A 16390-nucleotide genomic window follows, 5' to 3' on the forward strand; every position below is an offset into this window, starting at 1 on the left:
ACCGTTATTAAACTCTAAGGTTCCTGTATATGGCCAACAGTGAGTTATTACGCTGAGGGGAGCCTCAAGACACTACAGATGCTCTTTAGCCACAGCAAGTCAAAAGCAAACCTTTCTGGTCAGCTACACTACTACACATCCACACTAGGGAATTCCATGGGGCCCTGGGGGCACACGGGTCAGCCTTTCATAGTCACTAGGCTGTGATCTCATCGTGCACTTTTCTCAATAGTATGCTTTGCTTGAAAGAATTAACAAAATAACATTAGACACTTTACATAAAAAAAGTGAACTGTGTGTTAATGGGTACAAGCCCACTTGACTGCAGTGTGACCTGGCCAGTGGGGGAGGTCTGCACGGCACCCCCCCAAACGAAAGGCCTTACAGCGCAGGAAGGGAGGGCCACCTGTGTCCACACCACAAATGATTCCTCTATGCAGCTCTTTTGTGAACTGAACAGATGGACTTCAGGGCCAGTGAATATCCTGCCTGGAAAAGCTGGGCTGCTGCATGTAAGAATCGGAGCAAATTATCCCCTTTTGAAAAATAAAGTCAGAGCATACATTCTATCAAGTCAACACCAACAGCATCCCCTCTGTATAGGATGTATCCGTGACCCAACCCCACTGCCAGTGCTGACCCTCCCAAGGGAAAAAGATGTCCCTTCTTCTGCTATGGCGAAGGAATTGAAAAGTGAGCTCCATGGGGCAGAGACCTCGTCTCCTGCTCTTTCCGCAGCACCTAGAACTGTGCCTGCCACATGTCGAGAAAGATAAACGATGAGCCTTGAGTCAGACGTCAGGACTATGCCGACCTAAATCTCTAAGAGAATCAACACTGTAAGTCTTCTTAGCCAAACAACCAGGAAACGCCCGCATCTCTCCGCCACAGGGCCCTGCCAGGATGGCTCTTCCCTACCTTTCGAAGTCGATATCCAGATAGTCGTCCCTGCTCTGAGTCCACCAGATAGAAGAAGATGGAAGGGGCAAGCTCATGGAGCTGTCTCAAGACATTCCGAGTGGCTGGAAAAGCTGTGACCTTGAAAACCCCAGAGTCCAAGAAAAGAGTTAAAGGGAAAAGGTTAAGAATCTTTGTAGAGTTTCTGTTTCCCATCAAAGAGAGACTTAATGAAACAGCAAATCTTTAAAAGGAAAAAAAAAAAAAAGTTGAGTCAGCCCTCCCTCGTGGCGCAGGGGGTTAAAGCGCAGCACTGAGAAGCTAAAGCCTCTTCAGCACAAGTTCAATCCCCATCCGGAGGTGACTCACATGGTACAGCAGACCTCTCCTGACCCGCCCGCTGCTCCCCTCAGCAGTGTACTGCATCAGTCTGCCTGTTCTGCTCCCCACTCTGTCTCTGGTGAATCTTCTCACCACCCCTCCTCTCTGGCCTGTACCCCCAGTTCTGTATGCATAAATAAATAAACCTTAAAAAAATTAGTCTACAGAGCTCAATTAAGGCTTCACCTTAGTTAAGAACCTGTGTTCACAACTGCAGAAATTTGTGAAATCTAGTCCCTTAGAGAGATGCCCACACAAGCACCATGGACTGGCCCTAGTCAGACCACCCTAGTCGGACCACCTGTCCCCGACAGCCAACTCCATGGTGGGCCGCCAGCCACCCCAGATGCCATACCTTATACTCATCATCTATCAACAGCAGCACCTTGGCATAGTCTTGATCCATAATGGGGAGAAGCAAAGACTGCAAGATGGGATGCTTCAGCACTGGCGGGGCCACCTGACTCCACTTCCCAAAAATGGGGTTGAAGACATAGAGAGAACTCATTCCTGTCTCCTGAAATAAGCAGCAAATGGTTGACTACCAACATAATAGAAAGCAAAGCCTAAGAGTGCCACGCTGGAACTTGAACCCCACTGTGTGGACTCCCTCATCTCGTCTTTGCCTTTTTTTTAGGAAAAAGTCTTGGCTTAAAGGTAAGTGGTCCCCAAGATCAATGGTGAAAGGGAAAATGGCAAAGTGCCTGGGCTCCAAAGTCAACCAAGAGCTGGACACACTGAGGAATAATAAAAGGTCAAGCACCGGGTCAGCTACCCCAGGGGCTTCCCTTTCAGGGACAGTCTTCTCAAGCCCCCTTTCTACCAACACCAGAACGAAGCCACAAAAGTCCACCTTACTTGGAAGGTGTGGACTAAAATTTTGTGTCCTCTTTCCACAGCACACAGAGCAAGATCCCTCCGCTGCCAGGAATCACCTGTATTTGAGAAAACTGGCCTCCTATGGCTCTGGCCACGTCACGCCCACTCTACATTCAACCCCACATCAGTTAGAGGGTTCCTCCGCAAGGAAAAAACCTGATCACATAGCACTCGGGGTCTGAGTGTCCCCCCCTTTAACACAGACTCTGAAAGGTCAGAAGGAACTTAAGTTACAAAACGCCAAAAAAGCCACAGCACTTTGACCATGGCGTCAAATCAGAGATGCACGGATGGCCTCACCTTGTCCTTCACCAGGAGGGTGCACTGTGGTGGGTGGGGGAAATGGGCCGTGGTTCTCTGGACCATCAGCTTAAAGGAGGAGTCTGGCCTGACACTGGGGAGGTACTGTTTCCACAGGATAGTGCCCGAGCTGCTCTCAATGCCAAAAAGCTGCAAGACAGACAAACAATTGGCTCACTATCAAAAAGACAAGCCAAAGGCCTGATTCTACCTTCGGAAATTAGAACGCTAACAAAGACTCTGTGTCCCACTCCTAGAACTCTAGAAGGTCTGGGACCTCGGGCTGAGCCCTCTCACCTTGCCGGAGGCTGTTACCATCACCATCATCTTCTGGAGATTAAATTCATCTCTGGCCAGGGTGTCAATGTTGATCTCATTCTTAATCTGACTCCGGGGCTTGCGAGCATCGTAAAACATTTTCCAGAGGTGGGAAGTCCATGCCTGAAGCAGGATGAGCTGGGAAGAGAGGCGTTTCAGGAACATCCCCAGCAGGCCATCTGGAGTCAAGGAGAAGGGAATATGGCTGAGGCTCACTCCCCATCAGCCTAGGAGCTGCCAGCAAGGCGGCGCTTGCTTTTCCTAGTGCGGGGCCTCTCCTAGTGTCTACACTCCAGGCACAAGCCCCAGGAGCGTGTGTCACACTCAGGTCCATGCAGCAAGTTCTACTGCGCACTTACCTGGCTCTTCGTCATTCACCTGCCTGGAATCTTGGCACAGGAGACCCAGAGGTCAGGGGTAGCCACGCAGGAGGCAGACCCACATCCAGAAGGACCAGAGGAAGGCTCTGGCGCCAAGACAAAAGCCCAAGAGGGAGCGGCAGGGCACAGATGTGGGCACCGTGAGCAGGCTCTGCGCTGCCCATTCTTCATTCCTGCTCTGCCGTGCGGACCCTGCACTCGACATGTTAACCAGCTCCCAGGGCCATCGTCACGCTACCCCACTCCATCGAGGCCACCGCCCTCAATCTTCTTCCACAGGGGCGCATATATGTGGTCGCAGAACCAAAGCAGCACAGTGCGGAGCAGTCCCTGGGGTTGGGATCTCAGCACCCCCAGTAACTAGCTGAGTGATCTTGGGGAATGTGTGAAAAACACAGGAAACCTGTTGGTCTGTTACGAAGATCAGACCCCATGATGGACATACAGGATGCGGCACAGTGCAGAGCGGACGGAAGTGCCCACTGGAGGGGAGTGCCTTTGCTTGGCCTAGTGTCCATCAGCCTCAGTCCAAAGAAGAAAGTAAGAGGCAAACATCACTCAAGTGTGGACAGACAGACACACACACACACACACACAGCAGGTGCCTCGCTGATGCAAATCAGGAAAACAAACCAAAAGCTGGCCATGTGGGCAGGCAGCAGGCAACAAGACGGCAGGAAGCAAGTTTTACCTTGAATCGCTGGATCCAGGCAGCAGAAATAAACAGTAAAATCAAATTAATCCTCGGCTTAAAAAATCTGCAATGCCTAGCAGGGTGCCTGGCCCAGAGCCGGCAGTTCATGAATATGCCGGTGGATAAATGGCTAGAAGCAGGCAGGACTGAACCGGAGCTGGGACAGGGCCGACTTCCAAGGGCCGAGAGCTGAGCCCATGACCAGCCCAGGCAGCCTCTCTGGAGAGCCACGGTGCGGTGGGGGACAGCGAGCACCGGGTCCGACAAGTATGCGGGCGGCGGGCGAAGGCAGCTATTGCCAGGTTAAGTCAAACCATCTTTCCCGGGCTCCTTCCCGGGAGGAAAGTATAGGTCTCTGCTTTCAACGAATGGCTGACATACGCCAGACGGCCACAACACACAGGGACGTGGTCAGAGCTAGACTGGGACAGACTGACTAAATGCCTTTCCCCAGGAAAGAAGCTGAAGGCGCGAGACAGCAACTGCCGTGGCCCAACCCACCCTCACGCCCGCGGCTCGCGGTCCTAGCCGCCTTCCTCCTTACCTGCCTTCTTGCCGAATTCCCCTTCAAGTTCTGCCTGCGCCCCGGTCAGGGGGAGATCCACCATCTCCAGACACACCACCTCAGCCAGGGATTCTTCGCGACTCCACAGCACCACCTTTCCTGCTGCGGGAAGCAGGTAGAAAAAAGCTCAGCCTGCCTCCCCCATCACCTAGAAGGAAGCCTCTAGGGGGTACAGGGGTCAGTGAGCCTGAGAGAGAGAAGTAGCAGAGCAAATAATTGGATTCCACAGGTCAAGTGAGCAAAGTTCTAAAACCCACCCTAGAATGCTGAAATTTTATTAAAATCAGGTGGAAAAAATATTCAGGGTATTTCAGTCCACTTGGACCCCCCAGCCCCGTAACGCAGGGACAGGCACACCTGGGCAGGCCTAAACCATCAACGGACTCAACGAGGCCGCTCACCCAGCTGCTGCAGGAAAAGCAACAGGTGATCCTCTGTCTGCACCAGGGCCCGGTAGCCAGCAGAGTCATCCTTCTTCAGGAACACCTGGATGAACAGCTAAACACCAAACAGGTGAGACCAGGCGCTCTCAGAGCAGTACACCCACCCTAAAGCATTAGGAACGGACAACAACCAGGGTGATGGCTTCACTGCCAGTCAGATGTGCATCCAGATATAAGCCATGCCCCGGACCCCAAGAAGCTGGCACAGGTAAGGGCAGGCAGGCCCGCTCGGCCCCTAGTGCTTCTCGGGCTCCGTGGCATTCATCATGCCCACACCTAGCGCCCACACCCAGCAAAGCAATGCCAGAATTAGACTTTTCATTTCTAGAATGAAGAAGCCACAGCTCAGAGAGGCCAGGAGCACACAGTATGCTGAGGCAACAGCGTTAGCAACCTCACAGGAAGACTGAGCGTCTGGGGAGGGGCCCGGACCTCCACACTTTCCTCATTTGTAAGATGAGGAATAAGACTGACTCAAGGGTTGGATCAATTAACGCCTCAGGGAAAAAGCCTAGCGCAGCCAGGCACAGTAACAGCGAAGTATAAACAGTCCCTGCTGTGATGGCGAGTCACAGGCACTCATGACAGGTCAGTGGCTCGGGAACCTAACTGGGGACCCATGGCTGTCTCTTGGCCCTGAGGAGGGGGAGCCCCATGCTGAGAGCCCACAGGACAGAGCATGTAGACAAAGGTGCCACTCACCCGCTCAGGCCGAGTGCCGTTCTGCTCCAAGGTGAAGGTGATGGTGGTGTCGAGCAGCCGCCGGCCCGTCTCCACGAGGTAGAGGTTAATGGTGTATGTCTGGTTGAAGCAAGTCAGTGAGTCCTAGGGATACAAACAGCATGGGGTCAACTAGAAGGATCCCCCAAAGGAAGCCTAAGAACTGGGGGCAAGTCCCCTAGAGAAGGACCCAGGCCAGAAGAAGAAATAGGCTCACAGGGCAATAGGAGAAAAGCAAGCTAATCACAAAGGCAGAAATCAAGTGTCTGAGTAAATAAAATTACAGCCACGGTACTGGCTTCCAAAGGAGACAGAAGCAGAAACTGTCTGAGAGGTCAGGACAGGAGCCGGGCAAGCACGGCCCTTCAGGACAGCCCAGGAGGGAAGCAGCCAAAGCCGGCGCCACAAAGCAGGGCACAGACGCCACAGCAGCCCAGCTGGGGTCCCAAAGAAACCAGGCAACTAAGATCCAGGAGAAAGTGGCTCCAGAACAGACTCCAGGGATTCTACTTCCCAACCTCCCAACTCAAAAGGATCACGAGAAGGGAGGTGTGACGCACCGTGCTCACACCACCCCGGGAGACCCATCCAAAGCCTGAGCTGCTCCCCCAACTTCAGCGGGGAGCTTCCAGGTCTGACACGGGCCCTCGCCACACCTACCTGGGGGCCAGCCTTCTCCGCAAGGCCCCCAACCGGCCCATCTTCGGAACTGCTAGGTCTCTGGTGGGGGAAGAGGCCAGAAGGACAACATTCAGTCACTTCCAAGTACCAAAATGAAGGCTTCACTTCCATGCCTGCTCAGCGCTGGGGAGAAGGCAGCTTTCCCTCCTCCTCCAAGCCCACAAAGCTTACACAACCCTTCCCTGTCCCAACACAAGTGAGGTGTCACTCCTGGGGACCCCGGGGCTGTTGGCGAAGTTCTCTGTATGAAGCGAGAACCTCCTTCAGAACAATCTCCTGTTCCCTGATTCAAACTGACGAGGCACCTTAGCCCAGACTCGGCCTCTCAGGGTTTCTGACAGAGACCAGGAAGGAAACTCCAAGAGCTGCTGTTACTCTGACACTCACAGCGTCATTCCGACAGGTCATGACTGCAGCCACTGTCTTCTCCCCGGTGGTGGCAAAGCTCACGAGGGCAGTCTGGCGGGAGAGCAAGGTGTTAGTTCTTGAGTGCGGCCTGTACGCACCAGGAGCCTTAAGAAGTCACCTCCACAGGGGGGCTCCACGGCCAGGCCGTGCAAGAGCGGAGGGCACCCACAGCTGCACACAGGACTCTCGCCTCCCTCCGACACAGGCACTGGTCAGACCCAAATCCCAGAGAGGAGCTCAGGAACACCCCCACTTTCCAGGGCCTCAGAGGAAGAGCGATATGTTAAATAACCTCACACGAAAAAGGGTCCATTCCTGCTGCACAGTTACCCCCTCACACCGTTTAGGGAAAGGTGTCTTCCGTCTTGAGCAAGGTGGGGCTTTCCAGCATGTTCCCAGCAAACAGTCCCGCGCTCACCTGTGGGAAGTTTCTGAGCAGACTCACGGCCCCGTCGTGGTAGTGCAGCAGAGCGTAGTGACTTGGGGACAGCTGCAGGAAGAACTGGGCCCGCGAAGGAGCCACTGGGTTGGGCTGTGTAGGCAGGACCCGGGGTTGGAATCCATCTGCGAATTCTAAGTCGAGATGCTGGGAGGTGAGAAAGAGGGCGATTAGGGTCAGAAAGCAACAAACCACAGGCCCATCCCAGGCTTGCGTCCTCTGCACCTGTGCCAGAGGGGTAAGTGGGCCACAGCACATGGCTCCAGAAGCTGCCATTCAGGCTCTCCGCAGAGCAGAGTGGCCCATCTCCCCCAGAGGCCTGAGCAGCCAGCAGCTGCCAGGAGCAAAGCAGTGACACTGGGAGGCGGACAAAGCTCAAGGCTGGGCCCCGGCCTGGGGGTGGGGGGGCAGCGTCGGCGCTCACCTGCAGGGGGATCTGCCTCAACTCCCACTCCGTCTCCAGGGCTAAGGTCTGGAGGGACCACGAGCTCGGGTCAGGGCACACCAGGACGGCCTCACCCACCACGCCGCAGGCGCCGGTGAGACTCTGCAGCCAGGGGGTGGAGACCCTGACCTGTGGGAGCAGCATCAGACAGGAGGCACGTCAGGGGCTTCACATTTCCCACTGCCATCAGCCACATCACCACCAGACCCCACGGAACTAAGACAGTTTCCTTGTGGCTGAGCCCAGATAGGTCTGCCCGCCCTGCCCTGCCCCACCTCCCCGGGCAGCTGGAGAAAACAGGTTTCTTTCTGGTTGATGGATCACTTTTAACACCTGACACTTCGGATACGGTTCTTTCTGCTGTATTTGTCAAACGCAGTTTTGTTATTTTACAGTAGTATCTTACAAAATACTTGTAGACAAGTATCTATGCAGCCTGTTTACCACCCAAAAAAGTACCACATGCAAATGTAAGGGCTTTAAATAAACATTTCATGAGAAGAACCTGAACTTGGCCTGAATCAGGGCCCAGAAATGGAATTTCCAGCTGCCCAGCCAAGTGGTCCCCAGTGTAAAGAGGGGTTCCGTCTAGCCCCCTCCTCAATTGCCCAGCTCTGCCAGCCAGGGGCCCGGTCACACCTGCTGGACAATCTCTCCATCTTCCACGTTAAACTTGACGACGTTCACATGGCTGAAGGGGACAACGCCGAGCGCCCACACCGCCCCAGAGCCGCGGGAATACACCATCTGGTAATGAATGCTGTCACTGACAAGAGGGGAGACGCAGGAGCAACCATCAGCCACAGGACAGGACCAGCCTCTGGGGACCCAAACCAGGCTGCCAGGCCCTCAGCTAGTTATCACAAATTAGCAGTCCCCGAAAAAGTAAGTTGTGAGTGGCTCAGTTTTTTTTAACTTCAAAAAAGTGGCTTTTTTCATCTGTTGCCAGGATGTGGAATTGCGACATTACTTGGTCAAGGCCAGTCCCAAAGTTCTAGGGCACCCGGCAGCGGGGCGAGGCTGCCCCCTAGAGGTAGGCCAGGCATACTGCTGTTCCCAAGGATCCCCAGGGGCCTGCTGGGGGGGGGGGGCTGTCCCTCAGGACCTTGAGCAGAAGCTTCCCTTGCCTCCCTCCCTCCTGTTCCTTCCCAGCTCCAATGCCTTCCACCAGTGGGACTTCTGGAAACCATCTCACACCTCAGATAGCTCCTACTATCTGGGAGCTTCCTGAGTTGTTCTAATTCTTAACAGGAATGCAAGTTGAATCTAGCTTGGATTAAAAGCCAAAAAGCCTGATGTCCTGTAACCGTGAGCCTGTGAGTGACTGCCTTTGCTTGACTGTTTTGAACTTTCTTTCGCAGCAAAGGAAATGCCAGAACGAGCACAACCTTTGAGTCCAGGCCTCGATCCAGGGAGCCCCAGGCAATGCACAAGATGCCAAAGTGGTTGAGCCTGGCCCAGGCAAACGCCAGGCCCCTCAGGAGAAAAGAAGGGCTGAGAGAGCAGGATGAAAAAGCTGCACCTGCAAGCTGGCAGCCTCACCTTTCTGGGAGGTGTTCTACCCATTTGACATGCCCACTGGAGAGGTGATGGAGGGCAAGAGTGGTCTTCTTCAGGACGGCAACGAACCTCACGGAGTCCTGCAGGCCAACCAGCCCCAGGGCCTGGAAACTGAACAGAGGTACAGTGTGAGCCCAAGGCCTCAGGCTAGAGGTGGTCAGCACACCACCACTATAGCCTAGTTATAAAAAACAGGGCTGGGGGTCAGAGGCACCCGGATCCTAGTGCTGGTTCTGCTTCACTAGCTGACTAGAGCCCACATTTGGCACTCATCGGCTGTACTGCATCCCTGAAGCCCCGAACTTCTCCCCTGTCCTTCTCCCTCACCAAGCTCCTCGGGGTTGTTCCCTTCTTCCCCGGGACCTCACGGCAACCAGGTCAACCATGCTCCACTGCGGTACACTCAAGAGAGTCCTGTCACTACTGGGTTAGTGTCCCCCCCACCCCCCCATGAGTTCCTCAGTGACAGAGATGGTGTCACTGTTCCCACTACCTGGGGCTTCACCAAGTGTTTACAGAATTAATCAAGGAAATGACCCTAAAATTACAAGTGAGCACAGGTGTAAGTGAAGCTCAAGCTGTCACATCTTTCTATCTAGGCCGCCACAGACTCCCAGTCTTGGTGAGACGTGGACAAGTATGCAAGTACAGCAGCAAGAGCTGCAGTGAGCACAAGCTCGCATCTGAGAGGAGTTCAAAAATGCTGGCTGGGGGCCCTCCCTGGGGGCGCAGCGGGTTAAAGCGCAGCACTGAGAAGCTAAAGCCACTTCAGCACGAGTTCAATCCCCGCCGTGGAGGGACCCACATGACGGGCAGACCTCTCCTGACCCGCCCACTGCTCCCCTCAGCAGTGGACTTCGTCAGTCTGCCTGTTCTGCTCCCCACTCTGGCGAATGCTCTCACCGCCTCTGAGCCTCTGGCCTGTACCCCAGTTCTGTATGAATAAATAAATCTTTTTTAAAAAAAATTGCCGGCTGAGCAGGATGGGTTCTAGGGCCTCAAGGGCCATCATAAACTGGGTGGCAAATACTTTTTGGCTCTTAAGTGGTGCCTGGAGGGACAGTCCCAGTTGCTGTCCACGCAGATCTGAATGGCAGCAGCGCCTTTAAGCAAGCCAAGAAGAAAGGCAGCTCCTGGCCCTTCACCTGCCGCTGTCCAAGGTAATCTCCCAGTTCAGACCCCCGATGTTAGTCTCCCAGGAACGCATGATCCGACCTCCATTGGACACTGTGACGGCATCTGGGAGAGAGAAGAACATGTGGGGTCACCTCCCCCGGGGTCTGCAGCCTCCTACATCTGTGAACAGTGGCGTCACCACTGACACATGGGTGCAGACACGTAATTTGCAGCCCTATCCTACCCTATTGGGAATACACCCCCCACCCCACTTTACTATGCAAAATCTGTACAAAGGAAGAACCAAAGAATGGGGGTGGGGGGAGGGAGCTGGCAACACGTGGTGCCGAAGGAGGGCCAACTTACCCTGCCCCTGCAGCAGCATGGCATCCACAGTTCCTTCCGCTGTGCCCCTGTCAACATGGCGCCACACTGAGAGGTAAGGGTCAGACATTACTACCAACGGCAGAAGGTGTCCAAGGAGCTGCTGAGGTTGGGACACAGCTGACACGACCTTCGTGGGGGGCCCATTGGTGAGGTAGGATCACAGCTAACTGACAATAATCATTCCTACTAGGTGATAAGGGACTGAGAGGTCAAGAAGAGCCACTACCATCCCAACCTGAGATCTCAGCACTTCCCATTCCTGCCATTGCCCCACAAACATGGACAGTGGCCAGCTAACAAAACCCATGTGATTCACAAGAAAAGTAGAGGCTGCAATTGTCCTTCCATGACTTTAGGGCCTAGAAAATTCAGAAAGTAATTTAAGTTAGGCCTCCCCGGCAGCATAGGATTTAAGTCTCAGCACTATTACACTATCACAGCCACTGCATCATGAGTTGAGTTCTCTCTCTCTCTCTCTCTGTGTGTGTGTGTGTGTCTCCCTCGTGAACCCCCTTCCTTTTCTCTCTCACACACACACCCGCAGCTGGGCCTATACCCCTGTTCTTGATGAATAAATAAAAATAAACCTTTTTTTTTTAAATCAGTGTAAGTCACATAAGGGGCTATCCAAACCTTTAGTGCAAAACAGAACAATGTATGTTTGCAGCAACGCCTTATTTAAAAATATTCAAGGCTCAATCAGAGGGAATAAAACCAAAAAACTCAGTTATATGAATATATTCAGTATGCAAAGACGTGACCAGGGAAAAAAACAAAACGTGTGTCCACATCCAGTAAGAGATGCATCCTTTGGCTGACCTGTCCCTAACTTGGAATGAGCCAGGAAGACTCCACAAACCCTAGGCACTCCTGGATTCACTATGGTCAGCTTCCATCCCACGCTGACCAGTCCACACCACCACTCACAGATCTCCCCAGTCCGAGAATTTAATGCTGCAATCACATTCTTCTCAGTAGCCACAATCAACTTCTTGGATGCAGGGGAAAATTCCAAGGAGGCAAATTTGAGCTTCCCAACATACTGCTGTCTCCTGAGGAAAGAGTACAGAGAAAAACATAAGGAACCAAAACATCACTTCCTGGAATGCTTTTGAAACAGACAATTGCGTGAGGATATCACCATCACGCCTTTCTTTCTTAGCATGTATGACGAACAGTTGTCAATGAAGACATTGACAAGATTTTATGCCCTATTGTTGGTAGCAAAAGGAACAAGAAGGACTTCTACAGTACAAAAGATGAGAACTACAAACCTTCCTTCTAAAGCAAGCACATATTTACCTCAAGATAAGCAACATCCATAAGAGCACCTGGCCTACATCCCACACAAGCAAGCACTGCAATCCTCTCTCCTCATCACAGTGGGCTAGACCCTCACGTTACACAAACCCTCTTGCCCTTCTATATTCGCTGGTCTCTGGGGGTAAAGTTGTACAAATTTTCCAACAAATGCCATAAGCTGGGTCAAGTGTTTGTTCTCCATGGTCTTTTCCAGTCCAAGCTCAGGATCCAGCTGATTCTGGATGCATACTTGCCTTGGACTAGACCCCATGACCTCAACACTCTTACCTAGGCATAAAGAGACCAGGACATGGCACACTACCAAGTACACAGAAGGCGTTGGCCCGCTGCTGTTAATGAGGAGATACTGCCTTCGCCAGCATGTTAAATACAAATGACACAAGCTTATTTGACATTTGACAGTTTCGCATACTTTACTTTGCGCTGTATCCACTGAACACCCTGTGAAACAGGACAAACATTTTGCCTCTCTTGTGCAGGTAAGTAAGCCAAAGTCCCTGGGGTCAACTATTTACTGTCAGAACTTGAACACAAAACAAACACCATCTGACTCTAAACCCCTGGGGGCACAAGGGGTTAAATCTCATCACTATAAAGCCGTCAGCAGCCACCATAGACGAATGCTATCCTCCTTGGGCTAAGTAATTCGAAAAAATTACCTCAGACATTCTTGCAACTGCTGTAGATCATTTTACAGATTGAAAAAAATAATAATTGAGAAACATAACAAGTTCAATCATGTTCCCATGTCACGCAACCCTTAAGTGGCAAAACTGAGATTCAAACAAAAGCAAGTCAGGTCCTTTAAGGAAGGACCTTAAGGAAGGGGTAGGTGAGTAGGCGAATGAATGGCACCTACTGGCAAATGTGGGTCTTGGGTGGAGCCTGTTCTGAGCCCAGGTAGAGGGAGGGAAGGAAGAGTCAGTTTAGGCTTGTGAGACCAAGTCCCTTTCAGACGCCCAAGAAATGCCACTTTGAGGAGGAATTAAAGTTCACTGATGACTTCTGATATCCACTCGGTCAGAAACCGAGAGTCAAATAAATGGGACTGGGGGGGGGGAGAAGATACGAGACCTCTGACCAGAACCCCCAGCAAGTCCGAAAGGCAGGGCCAGCTTCACCGGCTGCGACCTACAAAGTCACACAGAGCCCGGCTTCGAAGCGCCCCCAATGCGTGTTCAACGCTCCGTGCCGCCAACTCAATTTTTGAGAATGGCGCCCACATCTCATTTTGCCCTGGGCGCTGCACCCTATGTAGCGAGACCTGCTGCATGATCACGTCCCTCTCTTCAGTCAAGAAGACAGGTTTTGGGGAAACGGCCACACATTTCCCGAATACACCCCACGCGTACGCACCAATCAAACTTGCCCACTTGGTCTTCGTAGACCGCGGCTGCGGGGAGCAGCAGGGCGACCCACAGCCAGAAGCGGCCAGTCGCCGCCGCCGCCGCCATGATGGGTCCCCGGGCACCCCGCCGACGGCCCAGCATGCACCGGGCCGCAGACTCCGCCTCCGCGGAACCATAGAGTTGGGGGCGGCGCAAAGCCCCGCGGGAGGCGCAGGCAACTCGCGGGCCGCGGACGCGCGGAGAGTGGTCCTGAAGACGCGGCGGAGCGTGCAAGCGGCAGCCGGGGGTGGGGGGAGGTGGGCGCCGGCGCAGATTGGGTCAGGCACGCGCGAGGACAGCCCCGGAGGGCCGTGCCAGAGGCCCCCGCGGCGCCGGGTCCTAGAAAGCCGCGCCGTCTTCCGCCGCACGTGGCTGCAGCGCGATGCCCAAGTCCAAGCGCGACAAGAAAGGTGGGCGAGGGCCTGGAGACCGTGTGGGGCGCTGCGGGGCTGGGCGCGATCGGGGCGCAGAGGGACGGCCTGGGGCGCGCGGCCGGCGTGTGGCCAGCCGGGGTTGCCTCCGGCTCGGCCGCAGCGCCAGAGGGGCTGGAGCGGCCTGCGCCGCCGAGACTTGAAGGCAGCCAGTGAGCGACCGAGCCCCGGGCCGCGAGACAGTTTCTCAGCGCCCAGGCTGCGACCGATCTCCCCTCAGACCGCCCATTCCCTTTGGTCTCTCTGCCTTCCCTTGGCGCTTCCTGCCACCCTGGCCCCTTTCCCCTCCCTTCAGCGCGGGATCATTGCAGCGTCCAGCCTGTTGTCCTGGGAGCAGTTTCTGCCTGGGACGCTGGTTACGCGCCTCACGCGGCTGGCTTTCTCAGCGATCAGTACTTGCTAAGACTATATCGCAGTGGAGACTTTCTCATCCCGATCTCTAGCAAGTTCACGCAGCTAGCAACGGGCCTGGCATTCCCTGGTTGTTGGAGGTTCACTGCGTTAGAAACGGAAGGCCAGCCCTCGTGAGCTTGACGTTTTTGTTAGGGCTGATAGATCTCCCTCTCCCTCTCCCCCCAAAACATACTGAGAGTCAAGTAAGTAATCTGACAGCGGTGAGTCCCGTGGAGTAAGATTGAGGGAACGTGATGTTAGTTTGTATGATGTGACCAGAGAAAGCCTCTCTGACGAAGTGACAGTGAGCAGAATCCTGAAGAAAGGAAGTGAATAACCCACTTCTTTGCAAGGGGTTCCCCAAGAGCCAGGAACCCAAAGTGCAAAGACCCAGGAGAGGAGGGAGTTGTGACAGTGGGTATTTTTACTGGCCTTTGCGAAGGAGTTATCTTTCACACCCAGGGGAAATGGGTGGCATCAGAGAGCTCGTGCGCAGAAAAGTGGTTTGACTTGACTTTTCTAAGATGTTTCCCTTGTTGAAAGCAGACTCAAGGAGGAGGGGTGAGAGGGCAAGGAAGGATGCAGGGCCAGCAGGGGGATCCCAGAGGGGATGCGGGGATCCCAGAGCAGTAGGGCTGACAGGAAGCATGCCTGTGTTTTGCTTGCCGTCTTTGCTGCAATTGCCCCTAAGCGACGGGATTACCTTTCTACATGTGTGCTTGTGAGCAGCGGTTGTGAGTACTGAGCCCCATGAATTAAGAGGTGGCCCCTTCCTGGGGCAGCCAGGGCTTCGCACTGGTATGCCCTGTTAAATGTTTCCAAAGGAACAGTTCTGTGGAGGGAGCCCTAGTTGGATCTGGCAGGTGCAAACTTGAAGTCGGGGCGTACTGGCCCCACCTGTTGCTATGTATAGGTGCTTGTCCTCCCCAGAGACACCACTCCAGCTGTGGCTGCAGGCTGCAAAACAAGTGCAGAGACTAACAAGAATTACAGCTCCCAGACTCCCACTGCACAGCAGAGCCATAGATGGTCTCTGCACCATCCAGGGTTCCCCAGCAGCCTGGGAGGGCGCTGGACCAGAGAGCACTCCTAGAGCAGGAGCAGGCTGCTGTCCCCACATCGCGGTGTGGGCTTTCAGGTTCCCCCAAGATGGGCTGTGGATAATGTGGTTTGTCTAAGCATCAGAAAAGTCAAGGATCTCCAGGCTCAGGAATGCGGGGAGAGAATAGGGGGTTCGGTGGCGTTCCTCAGACTGACTGATGCAGCCCGGCTCCCAAAGGGAGAAGAAGGGGAGCCCTCTGGTACACAGGTTAATTCCTCATTGTCATCTTCTTCTTTGTCTCAGTTTCCTTAACCAAAACTGCCAAGAAAGGCTTGGAACTGAAACAGAACCTGATTGAAGAGGTGAGCTCTTGTTTATGCTTTTGTGGTATTTGCTTTAGAAAGGTGGGCTTAGGGCAGTTCATCCAGAAAAAACTTTTTAAACAAACACCAAGCTGCTGCTTCTGGCCCTTCCCCCTCTACTGCACTGAGGGTTTCACGGGTCACTCCATAGCACCCTGCAGCAGCCTCGAGGTGATACAGTTACAGTCACAGGTGTTTTGTAGTGCAGTGACAGAGACTTAAGAGATTTGTCTGCCCGGCATCATAGGCCGGGTGTGGATGTGGGTAAACGATGCCCCACAGCCTGTGCTGCTTCAGGCTGCAGATTGCGGAGCTGGCCTGCCCCGAGAGCCCCTCTCCCCGAGACTGCATCCCGCAGGCTGTGGCAGCACAAGGGCAGAGCAGGGCTGGCAGCTGTGTTTCCGCTTAGCCGGAGCCTCCTCACTGTAGGTTGCCAACAGTTAACAGACGGGGTGAACACACGATTCAGAAACTCGGGGAGGTGTGGAGCCTGACCTTGCCTCAGGCCCCCTGCACCTTGGCCTCGAGACCCCCTGTAGGGGTGGCCCTGGCTCAGTGGTGGAGGTAGAGAGATGTGAGGCCTTTAGTTATAAACACGGAGCGTAAGGGGCCCAGAGTGAGTCCTTCCCAGGACCAGGGCAGCCCCAGCGCGCGCTGCCTCCACTCCTGAGCCCCGTCATTTGTTCCGCAGCTTCGGAAATGTGTGGACACGTACAGGTACCTTTTTATCTTCTCCGTGGCCAACATGAGGAACAGCAAGCTGAAGGACATCCGGAATGCCTGGAAGCACAGCCGGTGAGCGGGAAGAGGGCCCTCGGGGCAGCGGCTGCTGCTCTCC

The 16390-nt window shown here is 54.1% G+C and overlaps 2 protein-coding genes across 3 annotated transcripts in view; one reads left to right on the forward strand and one right to left on the reverse strand.

Annotated features, from left to right (window-relative positions):
* EMC1 (ER membrane protein complex subunit 1) overlaps positions 1-13390 on the reverse strand; it is a 21593-nt gene extending 8203 nt beyond the window's left edge. Inside the window, exons 1-18 of one of the 2 annotated variants that reach the window (XM_012722546.1) lie at positions 13293-13390; positions 11541-11665; positions 10593-10658; positions 10256-10349; positions 9093-9221; positions 8190-8316; positions 7530-7679; positions 7085-7252; positions 6646-6717; positions 6238-6297; positions 5560-5682; positions 4816-4912; positions 4394-4516; positions 3847-3855; positions 2755-2954; positions 2458-2607; positions 1634-1795; positions 919-1038 (exon numbers count right to left, since the gene is read on the reverse strand). In XM_012722546.1, coding sequence (XP_012578000.1) covers positions 919-1038; positions 1634-1795; positions 2458-2607; positions 2755-2954; positions 3847-3855; positions 4394-4516; positions 4816-4912; positions 5560-5682; positions 6238-6297; positions 6646-6717; positions 7085-7252; positions 7530-7679; positions 8190-8316; positions 9093-9221; positions 10256-10349; positions 10593-10658; positions 11541-11665; positions 13293-13390 — 2073 coding nt within the window. The remainder of the gene's footprint in view (positions 1-918; positions 1039-1633; positions 1796-2457; positions 2608-2754; positions 2955-3846; positions 3856-4393; positions 4517-4815; positions 4913-5559; positions 5683-6237; positions 6298-6645; positions 6718-7084; positions 7253-7529; positions 7680-8189; positions 8317-9092; positions 9222-10255; positions 10350-10592; positions 10659-11540; positions 11666-13292) is intronic. The other variant, XM_012722547.1, reaches the window with a different exon arrangement.
* Positions 13391-13481: 91 nt separating this feature from the next.
* The window catches only part of MRTO4 (mRNA turnover 4 homolog (S. cerevisiae)), a 5146-nt gene continuing 2237 nt past the window's right edge, over positions 13482-16390 (forward strand). Inside the window, 3 exon segments of the mRNA XM_004679359.2 lie at positions 13482-13734; positions 15494-15552; positions 16244-16371. Of these exon segments, the coding sequence (XP_004679416.1) occupies positions 13707-13734; positions 15494-15552; positions 16244-16371 (215 nt within the window). The 5' untranslated portion in view covers positions 13482-13706.

Source organism: Condylura cristata, unplaced genomic scaffold, assembly GCF_000260355.1.
Source record: "Condylura cristata isolate star-nosed mole 26May11 unplaced genomic scaffold, ConCri1.0 scaffold00008, whole genome shotgun sequence".
In the NCBI taxonomy this organism is placed as follows: domain Eukaryota; kingdom Metazoa; phylum Chordata; class Mammalia; order Eulipotyphla; family Talpidae; genus Condylura; species Condylura cristata.